Source organism: Melozone crissalis, unplaced genomic scaffold, assembly GCF_028551555.1.
Source record: "Melozone crissalis strain CALT ecotype California unplaced genomic scaffold, PUWL_Pcris_2 ptg000027l_1, whole genome shotgun sequence".
Lineage (NCBI taxonomy): Eukaryota > Metazoa > Chordata > Aves > Passeriformes > Passerellidae > Melozone > Melozone crissalis.
The window spans coordinates 18700131-18725579 of NW_026535805.1; the positions used below are offsets into that span (position 1 = coordinate 18700131).

At 36.1% G+C, this 25449-nt stretch overlaps 1 protein-coding gene across 1 annotated transcript in view; it reads left to right on the forward strand.

Moving 5' to 3' along the window:
- TTC27 (tetratricopeptide repeat domain 27) overlaps positions 1-25449 on the forward strand; it is a 112501-nt gene that overhangs the window by 76205 nt on the left and 10847 nt on the right. Inside the window, exons 11-16 of the mRNA XM_054280067.1 lie at positions 4252-4347; positions 6429-6551; positions 12291-12518; positions 17058-17156; positions 18810-18862; positions 22791-22956. Of these exons, the coding sequence (XP_054136042.1) occupies positions 4252-4347; positions 6429-6551; positions 12291-12518; positions 17058-17156; positions 18810-18862; positions 22791-22956 (765 nt within the window). The remainder of the gene's footprint in view (positions 1-4251; positions 4348-6428; positions 6552-12290; positions 12519-17057; positions 17157-18809; positions 18863-22790; positions 22957-25449) is intronic.

The following is a 25449-nucleotide window of genomic DNA, read 5'->3' on the forward strand; positions in this document are numbered from 1 at the left end:
CAAGATAATGCCACAGACACCATGTCAGCTGGGATTAGGTGATGGATTAACACAGTGGTTTATGGCTGGTGTGAGTATTCATGTAGAGAGGACTTCATGGGTGGACCATCACCACTGGAGTCCCAGAGGCGTTAACTAGGGATTGATTCTGGCAGCCTGACAAGATTTCTAGACTGAGAAGCAGAAAAAAGTCTAGAAAAAAACTTATCTAATCTTTCTGTTTATAAAATCGTAAATAAAGAGAAATATCAAGGGTACCAGGATAAATCAAAGGGTATGAGGAAATAAAAGAAGGGTGGAGATAGCAGTACTGGTAAATGCACAGCACATGGTCAGGTAATAACGTGGTAAAGACTAGCATTTTAAAATAGGGTGTGGTTGGTGGAAAACAGCTGGATGCCTGGTTAGCAGTAGGACAAGGCAGGAAAACAGGATAAACAAGCTATGATGATTAACACTGTCTGTGAAGCAAGCTGTTGCATGGGGGAAGGAAATCGGGTGGAACAATTGTGACTGGAACACTAAAACTGGAAAATGCTTGTTGGAAAAGATAGGTAAAGGAAAAAGTGGTGCAGTCACACTGTCTGTTACTGATATGAAAACTTGGGAAGAAGTGAGATCAAATTGCAGTGATAAAATGGAGGTTTTATTAGGGCCAGCAATGTTAAATTTGGATAGGAGTAGTTGTATCTTCAGTGTTTTTGAGATGGGATAACCAGATGGAATTAGGTAGTTGCTGCACAAGCAAGGTGTTATGCTGTTTCCAGTAAGTTTTTGACAAGTATTAAATATTCTGCTCTTTTCAAAATATAGGAATTTGGGGCTTTTTGTTTGGCTGTGGGGGGATTTTTTCCCTAAGTAAGCTTGCATCAGGACATCCTTCAGGTGAAACAGATGGGAAAAAATGTTTACATATAGTTAGTATTACATGTGAGGGGCATTTTTAAAAGCAGGTAAACTATTTAATCTACAATAAAGAGATTAAGAATAGAAAGAAACGTGGGAAATTGCCATTTATTTACCTTAGATGCAAAGAGCAATCTAAGGATTATATTTTAACTAAAGGAGCAAATCTCTGGGGGAGGAATTTCAGACCAGTTGGATGAATAACAAATTAAAAAACTGTACTGTAATAGGCTGAGAAATCAAACAGCATTATGTTGTGGGAAAATGACAACTCAGAAATTGTAAGGGTGTAATAGTATTTCCAGAGATTAAGCACAGAGATAAGGTCTGGCTAAAAAGAAAAAAAAAAGTTCTAACTCAGTCAGCTGCTGAAGATAAGGATGGTAAAACATGTGGAGTGGATGAAGAGATTGAAATTTGGTCAGGCTCAAATATCAAAGCTGATACTATATCTTGAAGACCTTAGTAGTGTTACACATATGTTGAACATAGAAGCAAAGCAAGAATATACAATGGGCATGAACATACAAAAATTGTGTCCAAGGTGGGGAAGTCCTTTACAAGCTCCATATACTTCAGTTGTGGATAATTACCAGCTGAGATTGATTGGAAAAGTGATAAGAGTGAGATTGATAAGTAATTGAAGCCCTACTGTGATAATTTCAAATTAGCATGGTATGCTTATCCCAAACAGGCAGCCTATTGAACTGCTTCATCTCAGAGAATACTGGAGCATGAGGTGGGGAAAACGCATTGGAGTTTCTAGAGCTTTCTTTTCCTGTGTTCATGTGGCAATAGTGTAGTCTTTGCTCATGATATAAAATTCCATCAAAACTGTCTGGTTTTGTTGTGTCCAGACTGGATTAACGTGTCTCTGTATTGTGGCTTTTGACTTTAGAACTCATTGCTGTGACAGTTTAAGCCTTGGGAAGAGGGTGTGTTACATGGTGGGAGAGTAACCTGTTGATGTTTTTAAATGTTGCCTGTGGAAGAACTCATGTAATTTAGAATTGTGAATTTTAATTGGTTTCTGCTCTATTTCTATGTAAAAACTTGCAAGGCAGGAATCTGAGTCTCAGGTTAAACTAAGTCACAAAATCTTATATCTGACTGTGTTGCAAGTGTTCTGTATTTACATACTTTTTTATTACAGTGTATTTATGTTGAAGGTTATTAATGAAGAAGTCTGCTCACTTGTGGAATTTATTGATTTATTGTTCTATGATCTCATATTTGTTAGCTGTGCAATAATGGTAGAATTCTCATTTTCTTGCCATTATACAGCCCAGATTTTATTTCTTCAAGCATTATTCAGAAACACAGAATTCAAAATTTGAGTAACTTATTTTCTATACTTCAATAGTAGGCAGAATTGTCAAAGCTTATATTTTCAATTTATTAAAGAGTGCATTAACCACAGATTTTTAGGACTTGTAAATTCATTGCTCTTTACTCTTCCTAAGGAATGTATAATATTCAGAAGTTCTACTTTCATTTTCAGTTTTGTTAGAACTCCAAACAGACTACAGTACTGGTTTTGGGAAGGGAGAGAATTCTGCTTGTTAACAATCATACTCTCTTCTAACACATAATTTACATTTGGTTTTTCTGCTTGAGAAGTGTAGAAAGATATGGCCACACATTTTAAAATAAAATACTTTCTTCTGAAAAAATGTTTTTCTTATATTTCTTTTGTATTTGTATTTCTGTTGGAATGGTAGAAATTAGGAAAGGGGAAGACAAAAAGTTAAAAAAAAACCCCAAAACTATTTTGATTCACTTAGAATAATTCTTGCCTTTCATTTCCTGTACTCCTCAAAAAAATTATTTTGCAGGACATATTTAGGAGTTTCCTGCTTTTCTAAGGCCTAGAGCAATTGTTCATTTTAAATTTTTCAACTGTATTTTACTACATTGTTTGGTCTCATAAAATGGGTACCCAAGGAATTGGACAATTTTTTGGTTTAATTTTTGTTGCAGCAGAATATAGGAAAATGTGCTTCTGCATTGCAATAGAGCATTTCAGAAGAACTAAAACAGAAAAATGTAATGTATTATATAGCTTGTATTCAAATAACTTCTAAAATTAAATGGTATTACTTTAAAAGTTTTATTTTAATCTAACTCTTTCTGTTTGCCTGAAACTGTGTAAAGGAATGCAATTTTATTAGTATGTCATTTTCCTTATTGCAAATACAGCTGAGCCATTTGCTTGGCATAGGTTTCTGCATAATCTGTAGGAACAGGCCTCTGGAGATAATTTTATGAAAAAGAATGTGAATTAGATGAAATATGTGAAATATTAGTATTTAAAATTAGGAGGTTAAGCATCAATTTAGAGCCTAAATTATTGCTCCATGTTGTGATTTGTTTTCTTATTAAAAGAATGAAGCCACTTAGTAAATCCCATCAATAATAGTTACAAGGTGATTAGCAGTTTGGATCACAGAATTGATTTTATGCAGCTGTCAGTTGCATTATTGATATCAACAGTTGGGTTTAGAAAGAGAGGGAAAGAAGTGATCCTATAAATTTTTTCCTTTAGCTTGGGAATCTTTACATTCATTTTCAGAAAGCTGTGAAAATTCTGACCCGTGTAGCACCATGTGCAAGTCTTTGAGTTACTAAAGAGAGTTTGATAGGTGAATCATGTGAACACAAGTAACTTAATATTCCCTTATTTATATACTGTCCTTGAATTTGCTGCTTGATAGTGACTGGCATTTGAAGAGAGTTTCTCCCCTACCTTAACATTTCTAATCACCTTTCTGGCTATAGCCTCCTTTGTTATTGTGGGGTTTTTTGCTATTGAATTTTGACTTAAATAACTTCGTAGTGGATTTTCAGAGGAAAAAAATAGTGGTGCAGTTTTTCTCTGTGAAAGTTGCCATTCTCTTTCAAAGGGCTTCAGAAGAAAATATTTCAACAATCCAAAGCTCCACCAAAAGAAAGAAAATAGCCTGAATTTAATTGTATGCCAAGTCACAATAATTTATTCTGTATTAGAACTGTTTCCAAAACCATGGTCCACTTTAATATGTTTGTCTTTCTTTTTTAAACAAGAAATGTCATGCCTAAAGCACATCACTTCTGTCTTAGGGGAAAACTAGCTTAAGAACTGAAATGCATTAGGCAGAGTCACTACAATAGTTGATGCAGTTTGACTCTGCAAGTGTTTACTTGGGATTTTAAATTTGATTCTTATTCCTGGTATTGATTATAGTTGATTATAATTTCTCCAGTATGTCAAAAATGCCTAGAATTCTGAATACTTTGAATTTATGGGGGGTTTAGGTTGATTAAATCTGAGTAAATACTAAATCAGGATATACTTTGCATTTACAGGCACTTGCAGACCAGTTTGAAAATACAAATACATCGGTGTCTGAACGCATGAAGATTTTCTACTGTTGTCAGGTGCCTCCACATTGGGCCATACAGGTGTGGAACAATCCCATTTCAGTCTTTACTTAAGAGTCAGTGGTGGTTATCTTTGTTGCTGCATCACTCCAAAGTCAAGTGAGTGTGATGCGACTTTGAGTTGAAACTCTGTAGAAATAAAGACACAACCAAACATACACAACCAAACATACACCAGGTGTTTCTGGAGAGAAGTCAAGCTCTACAGTGCTCTGCTTTCAGATGTCTTCTTCTGACATGCACAGGGGTCATTGCTTTTTAGTGCAATTCTTCTTTACTTTCCTTTCTCCTCCAGTACAAAGTAGACTAAAACTTGCAAACTTCAAACATATTTCTTATTAAAATAAACTTGCCACTGTCTTACCTTTTATTACTGATTTATTCATGCTGCTGTTACTGCATCTTTCTTGTCTTTTAAAGGTCACTTTGGGAAGTTATCATGGTGAAATCAGACAGGGAATCAATAGTACACTGAAGAACTTGAGCTGAGAAAGCTTTTCTTTTGAGATAGTCCCCTCTTTTACTGGTACTGACAGGATTTTTTTATACCCATAACTACACTGTTCGTCTTCATTTTCTAGAGCAGAAATCTACACACTAAATTCTTATCTGATGATGCTGTATTTAATAAACTCAAGAAAATTGTTAACATTGCATACCTCCAAAGGTATTCGTGTTGGTTTACTTTTAATTGGTGTTTTATTCCTTTTTGATTTCTAATCTCACTGCATGTTGTTTTAAGCAATCATATCATCTCCGAGCATTCTCAAGATTTTCTACATAACCTTTTAACAGGCACTTGCAATATAACCATCAAATATGGTTTTCATTTCCAGTTGTCAGAGTGGCATTTTCAATCCAAGCCAGTTTTCTAAGCCAAAGATAGAAATGCTAAAATAAGGATTTATAATGAAAGATGACTCAATCTTCTAGTCATACTAATGAAGACGCATTGCATATATAAATTTTACTAAATATAACTGAGCAAATTTAATTAAACATTAATGAGATTTAGTGTTAGACAATGGCAAAACTTTTTTCCTAAGTGATTAATATCAAGCTAACAAAGAGGTTTTCAGAGTTTGTTACATATTTATATCAAAGAATTGTAGCCAGATGTAATTTTTTTTTTACTACTGGTCTGTTCCCCTCTAGTAACTCCTTGGATTTGCAACAGATACTGAACCCAAACCAATAAAGATAGGTTCATAACATATGTAGAGAATTTCAGGGAGTCCATTCAGGATCACCAAGTCCACTGCAGAGGTTAACTGTGTGGTGCATAAGTAGCTGACCATACACAGAATGCTCCTATTTATTTTTCAAACCTATTTATCTGTCACACATAGTGCATGTTACCCTTTTTTCAAAGGTTAAAACCCATTTGCAGTTTTAATCTTCTCTTAAAAAATAAAGATGACTTTTCAAAGTCATGGAAACATACCATGTTTGTTTTTGAATTGAAGACATTACTCATTTATTTTCATTAGTACACTGAAATAATAGCTGAATTTGAAATAACAAAGAGGCTGACTGAATTGTGAGGAAGACTTAGCTAGGGAGTTGAACTTAAACTCAAATTCTATATTGGTTTGTGTAAAAACCAACACCCTTTGGCAGTGGCTGTTTGGGACAGTGATTTCTCACAGCTACTGGACAGAATTGTATCAGAGCCTTTCTCTCCATCTTTGTTTCTCCACAGGTGCAGATTACAGTGACAAAGCATTGCTGAAGGGGCTTTAATTCCCTTCTTTGGCCTCTGTTTCCCACTCGGCATTCCCAGCTTCCTGCTGCAACTGCTCTCCAGCCACATGGGCCTCATTTAAGGGCTGGAAATTCATCTCTGTCAATTCATTCTTGCCATGTCTATTTCTATTTTTGCATTATATTGTTAAATTGTTCAAAGCACAACAATTTTTATTCAATTGCTGGGGGGGTTTTGAGGTATATACACTGTTTGAGGCTCCAACCTGAAGTTTCAGGAGAATAATTCTGTATTATCTGTCTGCTTCTTGTTGATGTCAGAAATGCCTCTAACATCTTTTTAAATTGTGTCAGCATTATTTGCTATTTTCAGTACCTGGAATTTCTTATCTTTGCAGCGCCAGCTTGCAAACTTACTCTTTGAGCTGGGATGCACCAGCTCTGCCTTACAAATATTCGAGGAACTGGAAATGTGGGAAGATGCAGTAATCTGCTATGAAAGAGCAGGACAACATGGAAAGGTAAGAAAAATGTTTCATGTAGCTGAGATCCCATCTTGAAATAGCATCTGAAAGGTGAAGGACTGTCTGGCTTTAGCTGGCAAAACACTAATGACACTCATTTCTACGGGGGGGGGTCATCGAAGGAAAATCTGCTAGGAAAAAAAGACACATAAGAGTCTGTCATAACTTGTGAATGCTAAAAGAATTGACTTGGAGTAATAGCCACATGAAATAGAAGTTGGTAAATAAGAAGCAACTTGAGATGCAAAGAAAATTGTGATAGCAATACTTGAAAATATTCAAAGATAATTGAATTAACTACTTTGGATAAACAGCAGTGTGGGCCTTTCAGGAAAGCTGTAGCAGTCATTCATGATGGAGTCTTGAAAATTTGTCTGGAGGAGATATTAATTTTCTTTCCCACTTGATTGCAAACTATTAGCTGTAGTTTTAAAAAACACTTTAAATAGAGTAACATCAGTGTTTGATGTATGTAATTGCTTAATGTTAGCATATTCAAATTACAGAATCAAACACTTGAGACAAGAAGTGGTATAAGATTAAAAGACTTGTTATATCTCTGTTGATGTTTTCCTGAACTTCTCCATCACTTCTTTAGCACTGTTACTACTGTGTGTGATTAGCTCCAAAGACAATCAAAAGCCATCACCTAACTCTGCATATCAGTGACATAACTCTTTAAAATTGCTGGTAACAGGCTATATTAGCCTTCCTATTGTTGATTATTTTGCTTTTACTATTAGAGCAATGGTAGGAAGATTTTAGAAAATCATACCTGGAAGCAATGCCTATTTGTATTTAACTTTAACTGTGTTCTCTTTTGGGTGCAAACTCTCACACAGGCTCTATCAGGAACTTAGGCTATCAAGCAGTGTTTTCAGAATTTATATAGAATTTATATAGGTATTCAGAAATGTATGTAGATATTCAGAAATATCCAATTTCAGACAAAAATAAGGTTTTTTCTTTCTTTCCCTTCCTTTCCCTCTGTTTGGTGTATGGTAGCATTAAATACATGTGCCTTACGATACCACAAGCACAAAGGCTGTGCTCTGATATAATTTAAGCTTAATGGAGATACATAATTTCAATTGATAGAAAAAAACCAGAATGCCTTATACTTACATGATTTTTTTCCTAATAGTCATGCACCAAAGCCTAGATTTTGTTCATTATAAACTGACAGATATGTCTTGCTGGCAAATTCTGTGCCACATTATGCATGCCTTGGGGATAGCATGCTAATATCACAATCTTCTCAGTACAGTGGAGAAATAGAGGTCAGTATTTTCCATTTCCTGGAAATGCATTCTGTCCTAGTTACATTCACAAACTGCCCTTAGGGAGTTATGAAAATGGCACTCAGAGAATAGGACAGGATATCTGACACAGGAAACTGCTTAGAAATGCTTTCAGAATGAGGGATTGTGCTGTGCTTTGAAAAAGAAAATGCTGTGTAAGTATGAAATAACAGAATTGCTGGAAGAAAGCTAGTTTTGGACCAAAAAAGACAGAAAATTAGAAACATGTAGCTGTGCACTGAGGGGAATGAATATCTGTGCAAAGTGTTCAGTGTGAACTGCTCATATTTACCAAAAGTGTTTTGATGTTTTTAAACCTGGTCATTATTTTTGTAGAAATGCACAAAAATCTACTGGAGTAGTATGTTGGCCACTAGATGTTCAAATCATTAATGGGCTTAGCACATATCTGTGCAAAAAACCAAAATCTGTTTCATAAACTTCTGAATGTTTTTCATTCCGAAATGCTTTTATATAGAAAACCTGAATTTAAATCCTGAAAAATTTATTAAAACTGCTAAATATCATCAATAGCAGTGTGATGAATGCTTACACATGACAGTAAGTTTCCTCCTGTTTTGGAATTACCTGCTGATAAGGAAACAGAGCATGTAGATAAGGCCATGTGAAGCTCCACATTGTGCTGTTAGAAAATACGCAATTCATTTGGTTATAGCAGAGCCATGTAGCAGCACAAATTTTGCAGAGTAACATGTCACTAACATTTAGCAAACTTTGTTGAGGATTTGTTACTGTGACTAGATATGGCTCTATATTCATTTGTTTTATAACTTGAACAAAAGTAGTAGGAACTAATATTATTACATGAGTCAACAGAAAAGTGAGAGTGCCAAGCAATGATCAAAATGGCACATTAACAAGGAGAAAAAACTAATATAAAACCTGAATGCACTGTATATTGATAGTTGCTGTGCCTTTCTCATTGAAGTATTTCACTCATTGTATCCCTTTAACAGACTTGTTGCAAAAGGCGACATCTCCGTGTGTAGTGAGAACGGGTGTTGAAAAGTGCCCCTCTCCCTTCTTTTAACTGTGAGAGGTGCCCAGAGGTTTCAAGAGTATTATTAACATTGGACAACTGTCTGAGGTGTAAGAGATCTCTTCCACCTAACAACGGTACTATTTCCCTGCTAAAAGAAAATGAAAGGGTGAACCGGAGATGTGACTTTTCAGTTCTTCCACTTGAAGTAAGGCCTTTCTCCCTTGCAAGAGCTGTGTAACATGGTAGCTGCTTGACCTTTGATAGATTAGTGAGACCTGCCATTTGGCATCAGATGGATATTCCATCTTACAACGTCCTGTTTTCAACCCCATCTCCAATCCAGCACCTCATAAGAGTATACAGCATGATACAGAGTCTGGTTTTAGACCAACCTATCCCATAAACCATGTGTTACAGGGTAATTTTGCTTGTCTTGCATGACACAGATACCTCAAAACATTTGAGTGAGGAAACACAATTATGGCAAGATCTCAAACGCCCACATTTAAAGTCAGGTATGGCTTCCCAGATGTGAAGCAGTACTACACTGATTAGTGCATGAGCTCATTCAAGAACTTGATTAATTTCACTATATGTAGTTACAGTCACAGAAGGCAGGTAAGCATTCCTATATGTGGTTACAGAGCTAGGAAAGAGGAGTCAATGTGTCGCCCAGGGTCTTGCATGAAATTACAGGGAAGATGAAATGAAAACCAGAGAGCTTTCCTTTTCTCTCACTGCCTTCTTCCATGCTCCTCTGTTCTGCTTCTTCATGCTACTTCTCTGTTAGCCAAGCACATTTTGTGCAAGCAGAAAAATGACTTTTTAGGAAATACTTTGAACTAGCAAAGGAATTAATTGTAAAATAGTACTTGGTGTGCAGGAGTCTGCATAGTGAGTAATGAAAAGGCACCCTCTCTTGTTAAAACTAGGCCCCTCTTTACTGATTGGACATTTTTGTGAAGTGTAGCCTGTTTAATTCCCATACCACTGAATAGTAGTTAGAGGGCAAGATAAGAACCTAAATCTTTCTTGTGTTTAAATCAACTGACTTTGGAGATTAGTATTGAATTCCATCCACTCTGGTGCAGACTATCCTGTGATTTTTTGATTAAATGTGATTTTTTGAAAACATTTTACCACAAGGTTAGGAGAAAGGATTTTTCTCTTTCTTTTTTCCACTCCCACAAAATCCTAGGCAAAATGAGAAATCCAGTTTTAGAGTTTTATCTGGTTTTGTAGAAGGCAAATATTTTGATAACACAGGGGTTTTCTTTTAGTTTGATCTTTGTACTAGCCTTTAAATATTTAAGTAATAAAAATATTTGCAACATGCCAGAGAGGTGATCAGATAGCTAATCAGATGAAGAAAAAGTCAGACTTCTGCTTATTTAATTCTCTGTTTTATCTATGTGCTGAAGTATTTATGTTGGCAATGAATTCTTGTAAGCTTAGACCAGAACATGATGTTTTTATGCTCTTAAATGTGAAGCACCATTAGTGAGTGGTTGAGTGGTTGTCTTTCCAGTCTAGGCACTGCCACATGATAGCAATCTGAGCTTGGGAGTGCCCTGCAGAGGAAGTGGTGAAGATGCATCTTGCAGTGCACTTTTCACCTCGTATCTCCTTATACAGCAACATTTCCATCTTGTTTCTCAATGTGAATGGGAAAAAAACCCACCTTATCTTTTGGTGTCTAATGTGGGTACTGCAAAAAATCAGCGCTCTCTACTGCGGAAGAGAAAAATCCTCTGTAATGTCTGTTATTAATATGCTATAGCAACTAATGGAGGCAGTTAAGAGAAAGTAAACTGCACTTTATCAAACCCCTGGAAGCCAGGCTGAATGGGGCTTTGATTAACCTGGTCTCATGGCAAGTGTCCCTGCTCATGCCAAGGGGGCTGCAATTAGATGATACTCAAATTCCCTTCCAAACTAAACCACTCTAGGATTCTGTAAGTACAGTCTTCTGGTTAGGCAAGATTTTTCTACTACTTTTGCTGGGCTAATTCTAAATGTTAAATAAGAGTTTCTTTGGCTTTTTTTAGAGAGCTGCTTCACAGGCACTTAAACACTTGCCATCAAGTTATTTTCCTAACAATTTGCCACCAATTTGCTTTCTAATGAAATTCTATTTTTGTTAATTTTAATATTCTAGGAATCTAAACTTTTCTTCACGCTTGTCCTCTTCAAATATTTGTAGACTTTACTGTTACTTTACAAAAATAATAGAAAGAATGAGATGCTAAAATTGCTATGCATTAAATATTTCAAACCAAGCATTTTTCTAAAGGTGATTTTCATATAGGTTTGATGAATTCTACTGATTGGAGTAAAAAACTTCGCTTCTCTAAAGATCATCTGAAGGTCAAAGATAGCAATTCTTACACAACAAGAGCAATCATAATTTAGATGCAGAGATGATAGCAGGTTTCCTTTTAGGTAAAGGAGCTATGGTAGAAGAATGACTGGAGTTACAATGTTGAACTTTAATTCTGTGGCAGGCAGTGTTGGATCTTTCTTGGTTTAGATGGTTCAAGTAGATCTTTTCTGAGAGAAAAATTACACTGATCGGAATTGTGTATGTTGCATTTTTGCAGTGGGGGACTGAGGTAACAGTTCTGTCTGAACAATAGATCATCTGTCCAGTGTATTTATCTTTTCAAAGAGCCACAGAAAGCAGACTATCTCTTGTTTAAAAGTGAAACAATAATTTTGTTGTTAGAGCAAAGATAGTGGCCCTGAGAAAAAGAGCTGTTGAAAGTTTCTTACAGCCCATAATACATGTCTGGAAGACACAGCCTGTGTCTTCTTTTTCATAAAGCTGTATATATTTCAAATATATTTTATTTCAAAGATTTAGATAAATTTAGAATTTATGCATCTTACCTAAAAGCATGGCATTTCTACGGCCAACAGTATGAAAGTCAATGTGAGACACAATAGAATGGAAATCATTATTTTCAGAAGAGAGGAATTAGAGAAAAGGGAAGGAGAGTCGTTGCAGGAGTACTTACTAGGACATGTGAAAAAATGATAAACTTCTAGAATAGCAGATACTTCGTTGCTGTGAATCAGGTGTAGGTTTGATGTCGAGGACTGGTATTTGTTCTTGGGACAGAATGCATACCTAAGATGTAAAGAAAGGTGTAAGCTCTTTCTTGTTTTTATGGTTTAATTTTCCTTGGTGTGTTAAACCAAAAGCCACCATATTATGTTGAAGTATTTTTTTAAACATTAAGTTTGGAACCAGATTCTTTCTAGACTTTATCTTTGGTGCTGTGTTGGATAAAGATACCATTTCCTTGCTCGCCCTACTTCTTCATTTCCAGCTGATGATTGCAAGGTGCTAAAGCAGTGTTTGTTCAGGCAGGTAATTAACTGAAAACAAATTGCCTCATTATGTGTTGATTTCTCTTTGCTCTTTAACAGGCAGAAGAAATACTCAGGCGGGAGTTGGAGAAGAAGGAAACCCCAGGATTGTATTGTTTGCTTGGTGATGTTCTTAAGGACCACCAGTATTACGACAAGGCCTGGGAGCTTTCCAGGCACCGCAGCGCCCGCGCCCAGCGCTCCAAAGGCCTCCTGCATCTCCGCAACCGGGAATTCAGGGAGTGTGTGCAGTGCTTTGAACGTTCAGTGCAGATCAACCCTATGCAGGTTGGGAAATTATGCACATATGGCTTTGGATTTCATTTGTATGTTCAGTTTTGAATGATGACAGTTCTTTAAAAGACAGTTCTGGGCACAGTTACCGAAATAAGAGTTTATTACTATTCTTAGCAAAATTTTCACCATGTACTTGGAAGACTGGCTAAAAATGGTAGTATGAAATGAAGACATCCTTTTGCATCCAGGTCTTTGCATGCTGATAAATCTTTGCCTGTAGAGCTCTTTCAAAGAAATTTCAAAGAGATGAAGCCACTGCAAATTAATAATTACCATGAAATAAATTATGAACAAGTTATAAAGCAAAACAGTTATAAGAGGAATGCAGATTTTAATGAAAGTTTCCCTTCACCCTCTCTGAGATTGCCCTGGCTTTGAGACAAATTCTCATCTCTGTATTTCACAGAAGTGTTTTTTGAGTGTTCCAGTCCGTCTTGTTCTGGAGTCACTGAGAAGCACTGTGTTATGCTTGTGATGACAGTAGCTTTTAGTACAACAATGCAACAAAATTGAAACCACAGTGGAAAGAGTTCTCTTGATGAGGCTGGTTTCTCTTGCTGATCTTTGCAAGCTATTCTGCAGACAACTTTTGTAATCTTGTTTCAGTTTCTCAGCCACTAGATCCCATCCCAGTAAGGTTCACCCTGTGGAAGGTCTTCAGAAGTTAAAAAGGCTTTGTGGTTGTTTATGTGTATAAATTGTGCTTCTCGTAGCCATTTCTAGGTCCATGGAAAAGCAGGGTATTTCTCCTTCTGTTCTTTGCCCCTCAAAGAGCACTGCTGAAGCTGCTGTTTTAAGTTCCATGTGACCAACTGGACATTTGCTTTAGAAAAAATTTTAAATGCCTCCAGCCTTTCAAGTAATTTTCATGAAGCCTTTTTTGTATTTCACTGACGTATTTTATTCCAATAAATCAGTCTTATTCAGATGAACTCCAGATCACTTATAAACATCTTTAGAATAGAAAGTAAAATGAATAAAAATATCAGCAAAATATATATTACTCAGATAGGAATTTTATTTAGATCAAGAGGACTTCCAGATAATAAAGGGCTTCAGGAGATGGCCTAGAGGGCTCAAAACTGAGAAATATTCTGCTGAAATGCTTTTTTATTTTGTATCCTTTCCAAAGGAAGTTTAGAATGAAAGGAAATCCAAGAAAAATAGGCCAGTCCATATAGGAAAGTGAACATTTCCTCCTCTTGTTGCTTAGGGAAGCTCTTTTTAAGATTCAGTTGAATTGTTTCAAACAAACAGATTGAGCAGCTAGATAGCGCAGATTGACATAACTGTCTCCTGAATTCTGTCTGTATTCTGTGACTACAGAAATGAATTGTTTCCTATTCTAGAGCATCTTGTGGATCAAAAGCGGAGTGGAAATTGATTCTAAATTCAAGAACTTTACCACAAGGAAAATAATAATTAATTAACTTATTAACTTGGTCCCAGAATTGTGTATAATTTATCAGGTAAACAAAGACTCCCTGTTACAAAAAATTGTAAATTTTTTGTGGTTATTAGAAACTTTCTGAAGGATGAGATTTTTAGACTGCACCAAGTGATTCCCCAAAATATGTAATGGATAAAATCATTCTCTCTCAACCCTCCTTTAATCTTGTGTACGTTTTAGCCAGCCAGTCAAGTGTGCTTGAGATCTTTGAGCTATATAAGCTATATAAGCCAATCTCTCTATCAGTCTTTGGGCAATCCACAAAGAAATAAAAACCTTGCAGTTCACAAATACCTGAAACTTGTGTTCATTAGCGCTGCTGCTCACAGAATTGCTTGTTCTATTACACAGACGCATTTCTGTTAATGACAGACACATTTCTCTTCTACTTTTACTGTGAGCATCTTGCAAGGCTTGACAAACAATTCCAGAGGTCAAAGAGCTCACATAGTCAGTTCTCAGTGGTGAAAGCCTGTGCAGTTCAGAAGTGAGACTGTGCCACTGTTGCTCATTAGATTCATAAGACATGCAGTGACTGTTTTTCTTCTCAGCCTTTACAGAAGCACTGTTTAACTTGTATCCTGACCTGTAAAGTTGGAACTAACCTTCAATTTCATACTTGATTGCTGCAGTCTCTGCCCCCACTTTTCCTGTCCAGAAGTTACTAACCTAAAAAGAATATAAAGGGGAGTTAATGAGATAGCAGCCATGTGGGAGTGCTGGTGGACAAAAGAGCCTTAAAAAATTGGATTGACTGTATGGTTATTTACTATTAGGATTGCCCTCTGAAATTTGAGTAACATAATTTTTGCTTTATGTGGAGTTTCTTCCTTGACTGATGAGTTTATGAATCATGGAAGTGTCAGGTGTACAATGCTGAAAAGCAGGTTTTCATGTTTGCCCAGGCCAAATGTAGTTGCTCATTCCATCTTCACCTATTTATGCACATGCTCCAGGGATGGGCCATCCACTTAGACCCTCATAAGCAAAAGTTTGTTCATTTCTTTTCTCAGTATTGTGAAGCTTGCCCACCAGGCTGCCAGGTCTGACAAAGATCAATGTCATGTGTTTGTGTTCTGGGATCCAAGGTTTGAAGCAGATTAACTATAAATTTTATAGCAGTTAAGTTAGAAGCAGATATAAGTTGAGTTTTAGAAACAGGAAAATGAGTTTAAAGTGGAGAGAACTGTAAGAATGTTTGCTACAGCTTGCAATTAGTCTGTAGAGGTAAAAGCTGCTTGTGTATGAGCCAACAGTGTTATCTTCAACTGTATAAAATCCCTGATTTGAAAAAAATTTTAAGGTAATGTTTCTGTGTTTAAATATTTGTTATGATTTCCTCAAGAGAACCTGAATTATCAGTTAGTTGCTTTAGAACTTGTACCCAAAACACAAGAGAATATAAATATCAAACAGACACCTCAAGAAGTAATATGGTGTTGTGCAATACAGAGTTAATGTAACCTGTTTTTCCATCTTCCTCTTCCCCACCTCTTTCCCTTTCAAAAAAACTTCCCAAGAAAAACTGGGGGTTTTTTTGACCTTGGCATATAGAATGGAGAAATGGCTGAATTTATTGCAGTAGAGTAGTAGAACCTGGACTGATTTTGCAACACCTTATAAAATGTCCTGTTTTGTTTTGACTGCATTCATTTAAAAAGCATAATGCTCTCAGAAAATGTTCTGTTAATATATTTAGGGTTTAATCATTTTCTGAATAACGAAGCTTTTATAAAAGATAATACTGGTTAGCTTGCAGCTCTTTGAGAATTAACCATGTGGCAAATCAGGAACTTGTTAAAGAGCTGTAATTTATACCATTTTCTGATACTATGTAGAGTAGAACAGACTATTTCAATTGGAAGAGACCTACAATGATCACCTGGTCCAACTGCTGACCAGTTCAGGGCTGACTAAGTTAAAGCACATTTTTAAAGGCATTGACCACATGCCTGTTAAACACTTGACAGCCTTGGGGCATCAGCCACCTCTAGGAAGATTTGTTCCAGTGTCTAACTGCCCTCTAGGTAAAGAAATGCTTGCTAATGTCCAGACTAAACCTCCCCTGGTGCAGCTTTGTACCATTCCCATGCATCTTACCACTGGACAGCAGTTTTATGTGAGCAGTGAGCCCCGGCAGCCCAAGAGGGCAGCAAATCCTGGGATGCATCAAACACAGCACAACCAGCAGGTCAAAAGGAGAGATTATCTTGCTGTCTGCAGTTCTCAATTGAGCACTGTGTGGAGTTATGAGCCCCACAGTTTCAGAAAAATGTGAAGGTCCTTGAAAGCATCCAGAGGAAGTCTACAAAGCTGGAAGAAGGGCTGATTGGAAGGAACATCCTGAGAGGAGCACGCTTGTCTAATTTGGAGAAAAGGAAGTTGAGACATGAACACATTGCTCTCTACAGGTCCCTGAGAAGGGAAATGGAGAAGGGAGATGCTGAGTTCTCCTCCATGAGTATCATTATTGATGAGAGGCATTTGGTTGTAACAAGTAAAGACTTTAAATGCAAGATTACTGAACTGGTCCAGTTCTGTTCTCTGTGCAAAGCGTTATTTAAGTACATTTCTATCTCTAAACATTGTGATAGAAACTTGAGAAGGTCGATGTCCTGACAAGAGAAGGAACTGTAATTTTTAACTGTTCCTGTTTGGTCATTTGAGATGTTTCTTGTAAAATGTGATTATGTTGAAAAACATTTCCTAGTGTATCATTTGACCTAATTGTAATAGTATAAAGTGAATGTGGATTTTTCACAAATAAAAGCAAAATATGCAGACCTCTAAGTAACTATCACTTTGTTCTGTAAATGAAAATGGACTGTTAAAGAGCACTTCACAAATGGTCAAGAGATCTTCATGCAGTCAACACCTTTGCTTATCCATATTTATTAAAACTTTGAACCTAAAGTTTTTCTCTAATCAGCATATAGGATACTATTTTTTCCAGTACAATACTATCATAGCTGAAGATGGGTAAAAATCAACAAGAGTTGTGTGCTCTCCCTGGGCAAATGATCTCTCTTGTACTGAAATATCCGTGTATGTAGGTAACCATTAATTTTTTTTCTCTCCAGCTAGGTGTATGGTTTTCCTTGGGCTGTGCATACATTGCTTTGGAAGGCTACGAAGGTGCTGCCAAAGCATTTCAGCGCTGTGTCACATTGGAACCAGATGTATGTATTTTTCAACAAACTATTCAGATGGCTTATCTAAAAGCAGCAAGGATGTTTTCATTATAAACAAGGAAAGCAATAATGAAAAACTTGTTTAAACCTTATCCCTTTGAATAAATGAAGCTTCTTCATGAAGGATATATTTTTGTTGTAAGGCATCATAAAAATATTTACCCAGTACTTAACATTGTCCAAGTGGGTGTGTGAATTTTAAAATATATTTGAAAAAAATCCTTTATGCTTGCACACATTGCTAAAACAGACAAATGGGAATGACTAAATTGTGAGGAGAGATAAAAAGAGATAAAACAAAAATTATATTAAAATATTTAGTCCTCTAAGTAATCAAATTCTCCTGAAAAAAAGTCAAGTTTACGTGTGGCAAGTGAATTAGTAACTGTGTATTTCAGGAGCACAGGGAGAATGGAGCTCTGCCATTTTTTCAGGATGCAGGGCATGCATGTGTACAGTGCTGTCGTTTGAATGTGCACTGAGACGGTGAAGGTGCCAGCTGAATTACCTGAGAAATACACTGACAGTACTTTTGCCAGAAGGCCTGACTGTCAGCTTGTTGCTTGCTTAGAGTTAGTGCCATCTACTCAATAGAAACTGTTGTTATTCATTCTTTTCTCTTGGAGAAAAGAATGAGAAAGCAATGAGAGGTGACAGAGTATTCTTTTTTCTTTATTATAAAATGCAATAACTTCCTTAGGGGAAAAATGTACAGACAGACATCAATGGAATTCTTACTTCATATATTGTTTTGTTGTTGTTGTTCAGTGCAGTAAATTTACTTCCAAGTAGATATTAAAACTGGGTTCACTTCTCTCTCATGGGCCTGTATTTAATTGCATTCATATGACTAAGCCAGCTGACTTCTCAATGGGTTAAATGGTGGGGTTTTTATAAGTAAAAGGTGCTGGACTGGCTCTCAGTTGGAGGCAAAACCTGTCTTTATACATCTGCAGCTGGAGCAATGTAGTGACCATTTTCATGAGTTAAGTCTAAGAAAGGTTTCCTAGCATGAGTAAAATGCTCTTTAAGCCTCAGGATAGACTTCAGTACAAAGTACCTTTCATTGCAGTGCTCAGACTCTATTCTTCAAATAATTTCTAGTTGTCACTTTGGTAAATTCAATGATGGGGCTTCACATTTCCTGCCCTGTCAGGCAAAGGGCAGGAATCATCTCTGCTCATCTCTGCTGGTTTTACCTGAGGTGTGTTAGGGGACATCAGATCACTTCTGTCCAGTAGCAGAGAGTGGTGCCGTTGAAGTAGCTTCCAGCTAGTGAGAAGTGAGGAGCTGCTGGCAGCACTGACCTTTCCAGCCATCCCAGCTGGATTCCAGAAGAGCATGCCTGTTTACAGCTGAGACTGAAGGCAAGAGCTGACTTAGTGTATTGCAACCCCAAGGCAGTTAATTCATATTTATATACCTGATTGTTGCTGATGTAGTCAAATATTTATGTATTTCAGTTTTAATATAATAATTTATACTTCAATGCCGTATTTTAACTGCCATGTAGAAGGTTTATGTCAATGTGTGATTAGCAAAATCAATGAGGTTTAGCAGTAGTTTCACTTATGTATTTTTATGAAGTAAGCACAATATAAGTGAATAAATTTTTTGGTCCTTCTCCTTTTATCATTCCAGAATGCTGAGGCCTGGAACAATTTATCAACTGCTTATATCAGATTAAAACAGAAGTAAGTACTTCAAAAGAATTAGAAGACATTGTTTCCAAAACAAGTAACTGTAGTTTCCTTTTTTTGACATGGAGTTTTTTTATTATTATAAGGTGCTTAACTCATATTTTGCAATTCTTAGCCCTTCAGTTCTCTCTCTATTTTATTTTAGAGGAAATAATTTTGTAACTTTTATACAAGTAACAGCCTCTCTCTACACTTTTTTCTTGTTGGAGGTATGATATAGGAAGTACAACCAGTGCAAAATATTCATAATAAAGATGAATAATAAAAACTACTTGGAGCATGAAGTTAAGGAGATAGACCCATTTCAAGCAAACAATATATTCAGACCTATGTAATTTCATAGGATGTTTTCATCAGTAGATTTAAGGGAAACCCAGACAGTTTGGTTTTTATGTACAAAAGGAGATAGTATTCTGCACACATGCTGGCTTGCCTCTTCTTCTCCCTCAAAACTAATGATTCCTACAAGAAGCTTTGACCTAAGTGGACTGCCACTCTTATTTTGTATTTTTTATTTCAATGCAATGTAATAAAAGTTTACATGGAAGAATTTGATATTTAAGAATTTTCACATTATAACTTGTTACCAAAGAATGGCACAAAAGAATATGATAAATTATTTTTAAAAACCTTACTTGAAATCTGACATCAGTTTATATGGTTATGTAATCAGGAGGCAAAGTAGCAAGAGAGAGAAAGAATAGTAAGCTTGCATTAAAGTGTAAATTTATAAATGTACATAGGAAAAGTGAGAAGTAATTTGGACTTAGGAGATAGATATGTCAATGGGAACAGGAGGGAGGAGAAAATGAAGTGTTAGAAAAACTACACAAGGCTAAAAAGTAATAGAAAGCAAGAGCTTGTTTTAACTTTTCAGTAGTTGCTTTTGTCTTCAGCAGTGCCTTGAGTATGTGTAATTCATGTTTTAGTTGCTCCTTCTTTTTCACACAATTCAAAATGTCAGATGCTCAGTGTACTGGCTTATGCTTGTTTCATAAAAATATTTTTAATCAAAATAATTTTCTGTCTGTTATTCTGCTACAAGGCTGAGAAACTACTGAGTGATGAATTTCAGCTTAGTGGTTTTATTATTCTTAATCTATTCTTGTGATCTAATATGCTAAGCACATACAAAACTTGTAACCTATTTGATATAGTAGCAAAATTAATAAAGGGGGGCATGTTACTGAGCTTTTCTTCCCACAGAATCATGTGAAATAGGACTCAATGTACAGTAAATTTTAAGTGAGCATTATGTGTTGATAGCTAAGTGTGGCCTGTACTTGCTGTGGAATAGAAACTTCTTTGATTATTTGTGTAGTCACTTACAGGTCAAGACTGTGTGTGAGCTAGTTTAACTCTCAAAACAGAGAATATCTGTAGTAATACACTTAAATAATTTGTGTGGGGATACATAAATTCTTATGTTTCAAGCCTGCCAGAAGAAAAAAACCCCAAAAACTGGAGTGAGGATTTAAAAAGAAGGAAAGCAAAAGTAAGGTATTTAAGTTAATAGCTTTCTTTCACTCTCTAAAAACAAATCCAGCTTTACTCCAGACAGGCTTTTAATTCAGGCCCACTCATAGGGCCTGAATTAATTGTGAATTTGGCCAAGGCTTGGCAGAGTCTCACTCACAGGCAAATATAACATAAGTACATTTTTTTGAAAAGTGTATGCAAGCAACTTGCTAACACCCAAAGGACAGGGGTCTTGTTGATTTTTGAGGTTGTTTGCTTTTTAAGACTCCACAAGTTTTGTGTATTCTGAATTTCCTCCAGAAAAATTAATTGTGATGAAAACAGACTCCATGCTTTGGTTTACCAGAAAAACTACTCTGTGTGCCAGGAGGTCTTTGAAATCTAGGTCTCACATTTCTCAGAATAAACTGGGACTGGCCCTCTGTCCTTTGTATGAAAGATTGCTGTTTTCCAAGACCAGATAATGCATTTGTACTGCCTACTGTTTCCTGTCTGGGTATGAATTTACTTAACTGGTTAAGGATACGCCATCATTATGTGATTGGTTAAATACACAGGGGGTTTGTTTTGACAATCTAGAGGATTTTATTACATAGCAAGCATGATGATTTGTGGAATACTATTTCCATCCCATCCCTTCGGTATCTTGACTACAGTTCACCTTTCCATCTTACTGGCATCTGCCCTCCTGATAGCTTATTAATTTTCAGGAAGGTAGGGGAGATGATACAGACTAACCCTACAGATGGTGGAGAGCAGTTGCAGAAACAATACTGTTAGAGAGCTGTGGCAGATCCCAACTTCCATTGTAGCAAAATCTACAGAAAGAACAGGACTGTGGTTTTTTTTCTAATTTAATCTAGTAAAATCAGGGTCTGAAATTCCTTAGTGAGATTGTTAACAGGAGAAAACTCAACTCTTTGCACATTTATTCATCAGCATCACATCTATCAATATATCAGAAGAAACAGAAAACATGGGAAGATCCTGCATGTGGGCTGTTCTGCTCTAACTATGCCAAATGACCTGTTCTCCCTGAATAATTTTGCTCTATCAGTCCACTCTCTTTGTGTGTATTTGATAACTCTTAATATCATAGCATTAGATTGGCAGTTATTTACATTTTTCCCTGACCAAGCTATTTCAAACTTCTAATGGCCTGATCAACTACTCAGATATTACGTTGTCTTGGCTTGTGTTTACACTCTCGTGGACCCTCTTTTTGAAACTCCACCAACAGTTTCTTTGGGCTGTCTTTCTTTAGAGAAAACACTTTTAACAACTTAGTTAAGCAATATAGAGCAAGTGAACTGCATATTTTGATAACAGGCCGTCTTTATATGGTATTTATTAAAAAGAGATATATTGTCATACCTTACCAAAGAAGCTTAGGAAAGCTCCATTTCAAGTCTTAATTTAAAGGAATGCATTCTTTTGTGGTTTTTTACGTGTCATGACTGTCACACTGAGAGTGCGACTGTCCAACTTCAGTCTCTTAGAAAGAAATGTATCATTCCAGTTCTCTAGCAGGGTTATTTTAAAGTTTCAAATTTATTGCAACTTTTTGTAGTATGTTTAAGGCTTTAAACAGTAAACTCACAAACCTCACCAACACAGGCGTCAGGTGGCATGTTGTTATCTGAGGATGGCATTACTGCTCTCCTGAGGAAATGGTCAAGAGCTGACTGCAGTGGATGCGTATGAAAAACTAAAGATGCTTTGTAACTTGATGATGATTTTATAGGTATTGTGCTGTCCAGCTTAATTCCATAACACTTTCTCCTGTCAGTATGAGATGGGTTAGATTGGAGAAGGACCTTAGTAGTGTTTGGGGCCATTCTGATACATTTGTACTGAGCAGGACAGCATCAGGGATCAGAATGTGTAAGTAAACCTTCCAGCTGACCTAAGGATAAAAATGTTTGAAAATGATGGGCTTCTGTGCAATGGATATGCATGTTTACCATGTGCAAATGTTTAAAATAAATGTGATTAAAAAGTATGTGATTAAATAAGTCAATACCATTCTGCATCTATCATGAACTCAGTGATTTTTAATTTTTTAATGTGTGTTACAACTGCAGCATGAGTAAGATTGTTTTCTCATGGTTCCAGTTAAAAATTTGGAAAGGAAAATATTGACATAGATGGCAAAATTATGATACATTTTTGTAAAAAAATTTTAAAATTACAAGAGCTGAGAGACGTTACCTAGTTCGAATTACAGAGTGTACTGTTGTGTATGAACTAATATAAAATAGTTTGCAAGAGAGATTAAGGAATTATCAGTATTGTAAATTACAAGCAATAGCTTTTGCATGGCACTGTGTTCTAAATGGGATTTTTTAAAAGAGCAGTTTTTTAGTTAGACACAGCTGTGCCAACTGATTTTAGTGTAAAAATCTTCTGTAATAATGTATATTATTCTTTTATTATTGATCAGGATCAAAGCATTTCGAACCCTCCAAGAAGCTCTCAAGTGCAACTATGAGCACTGGCAAATATGGGAGAACTATCTTCTCACCAGTACAGACATTGGAGAGTTTTCAGAAGCAATTAAAGCTTATCACCGGCTCATGGACTTAAAAGAAAAGTACAAGGATACACAGGTGCGGAAATTTTCATATTTAGTCATCCTATATGTTCACTAATTTTTGTTCAGAGACAGAGAGATTGATGATAGCTGCTGATAGCTGTGCTGTCAGTAATGATAGTGCACATGCCAATGAAGTTATGTAGGCAAGTGATTTAAGTTTTGGAGAATTGGACTCTACGAATAAATATTTAAAATTAAACTGGACAAAACTGAAAACCTTTGCATCCAGATTGCATCAACTTTGTGAAAGCACATGTGTGAGCCTTGCAGTTTCAAGACCTATTTTTATAGGTGCATAATCCCATCTTTCCATATTGTTCCTGCATATCCTGGTGTCAGAAATAATATCAATTATTTAGTTGCAAGAAAGGGAAGCTTTTCCCATGTATTGGAAAATTCCACAAATCAGCCTTTGAAAATGAACTGAATGCATTACAGTCATAATATTGATTCTTAATAACCAGGACAAAGAAAAATAAAAGAGGTGTTTTGCTCATCTTTCACTGTAGTTCAGTTAAATTTTGTGTTTGTAAATGTATGCTCTGAACAAAATCCAGAAAACAGCTGGATTAAGCTGTTAAGCTACCTTAACAGCTTCAGCTGGGATGCTGCCTTGCCTGAAACCAAGTCCTGAACCTAGCAGGGTTTTGCACACTCAGTGAAAATAGCAAGGTGAAGCTGAAAGGCAAGCCAAAGAATCTCTCGAGGAGAATAATAAAACACCTTCAAGAGCCTTTGCAAAATTAGCAGATCTGTTGAAGAGCTTATGAGCTCTTAGTGAGATTGTGCAGTACCAGGGTAAGACGAACCAGCTGCTGCTGCTCATGGATCCGAAGAATGTTTTGTTTCTTGTCCCATAAAAAGAGAAAAAGTAGCTTTCCTGGGAATTTGAGTCCAGTGATGAGGAGACAGAGCAGATAGAACTGGTTAAAATTGTGGAAACATCTCATTTGGTCATGGGGGACAGGGATGTTAAATACTTTTTTCACGTTACTTTTTAATAACAAATTGTACATGGGTGCAATGCTTATTACTAGTAAAGCCATGCACAGGATAACATTCTGTATTAATAAAATCCTGCAGGTTTGCTATAGCTAAACATTAAACATTAGCACCAAAGAGTGTCAATGGAAAACTGTGTTGTATGTGGTAAAGATTAGTGTGTTTGGTAGCTAGAGTAGTACCATAGTACTGGTGGGGCCTGTTATGGAGCATCTTGTAGATGGCTGACTTTTTTCAACTAATTTTTTTCTCATTTGCTGCTTAAAATAGCATTTTTAGGGGTGGTCTACTGTATTATTTAAAACAGACTGACAGCTGACTAGGAGTAGAGGTTTCTACATCTCTTTGCTCATTTGAGATATTTTGAGATTATACAGATGCCTATTACTGTTATTTGTCAAATTTTATGCGATATATTTTATTAAAGGATTTGAGGATATTGCTTGCATTAAATTTCTATTTTTGTTGCATAACCTTTTTAATCTTGTTCTCATACAACTTGTATAACTTTTAAAGAAGTATATATGGTATCTTTCCTAAATTATTTTTGCATCTTAATTTTAACTTTGGCTTCTCATATGTGAAGTGTTTTATGGGTTTCATTGTAACTTCTAATACAGTTGCCTAAATTAGGAGGATTTTACTAGTTGCCAAGAAAAACCTCAGGGCCTGATTAGAGAATTTCAGGCTTGAAACAATTATCTTACAAGAGGAGAGTATTTCTGTAGGAAAACAAAAAAGCAGATTAAAATAAAAGCTTCTGCTGAAATTGTTTACAAAGTTCACCATTAATTGGTGAGCCTCTCCTTTTTTCCAACTGGACTGTTTGGAATAGGGATGATCTATAACCATCTTGTGCAATTGTATTTTGACAATCTGAAATAATGAACATGAGTAAATGAAAACATACACCATTGTTTCCATTCAACATAGTATGATCTTCTCTCAAGTTATATTTATTATTTGTAGTCATCATAGATTTTAATTGATAGACTACTAAGCTACATGACATAATGGTGAGAAACAAGGTAGGAATTTTTAAAAAAATAAATATGCACAGGACTGGCAGAAACAAGTTGAGTCATGGATTCCAGTTCTTTGTGAAAACCAACTGCTTTTAGCATAATCAGTGCTGCAGAATACCCCTTGTGAGACTGAATGTATAGATTACAAGTGTGCAATTGAATATGCAATTTGAAATGCCCTTGATTTCTGTAGCTACATCAGACTTTTTAATTTTATTTCAAAATAGCATGAAGTCATATTTTTATATCACTGATTTCTTCTAATAATAGTAAAGCATTCAGATTCCTGTTGGTGGTTTCTGTTAGGCCATTGTTGTCCTTTGTGCCAGTCTTCTGAGTACAGCCCACAGATTTGAGAAATTTTTCTTCTGTGCTGTTCTAGTTATTTAACAACACCATCCTTGTGGCAAAGGTTCTGAGATCATGATATTGTGAAGCTTGAAGATAGGTATGCAAAGATTCTACAGATAGGATAGGAC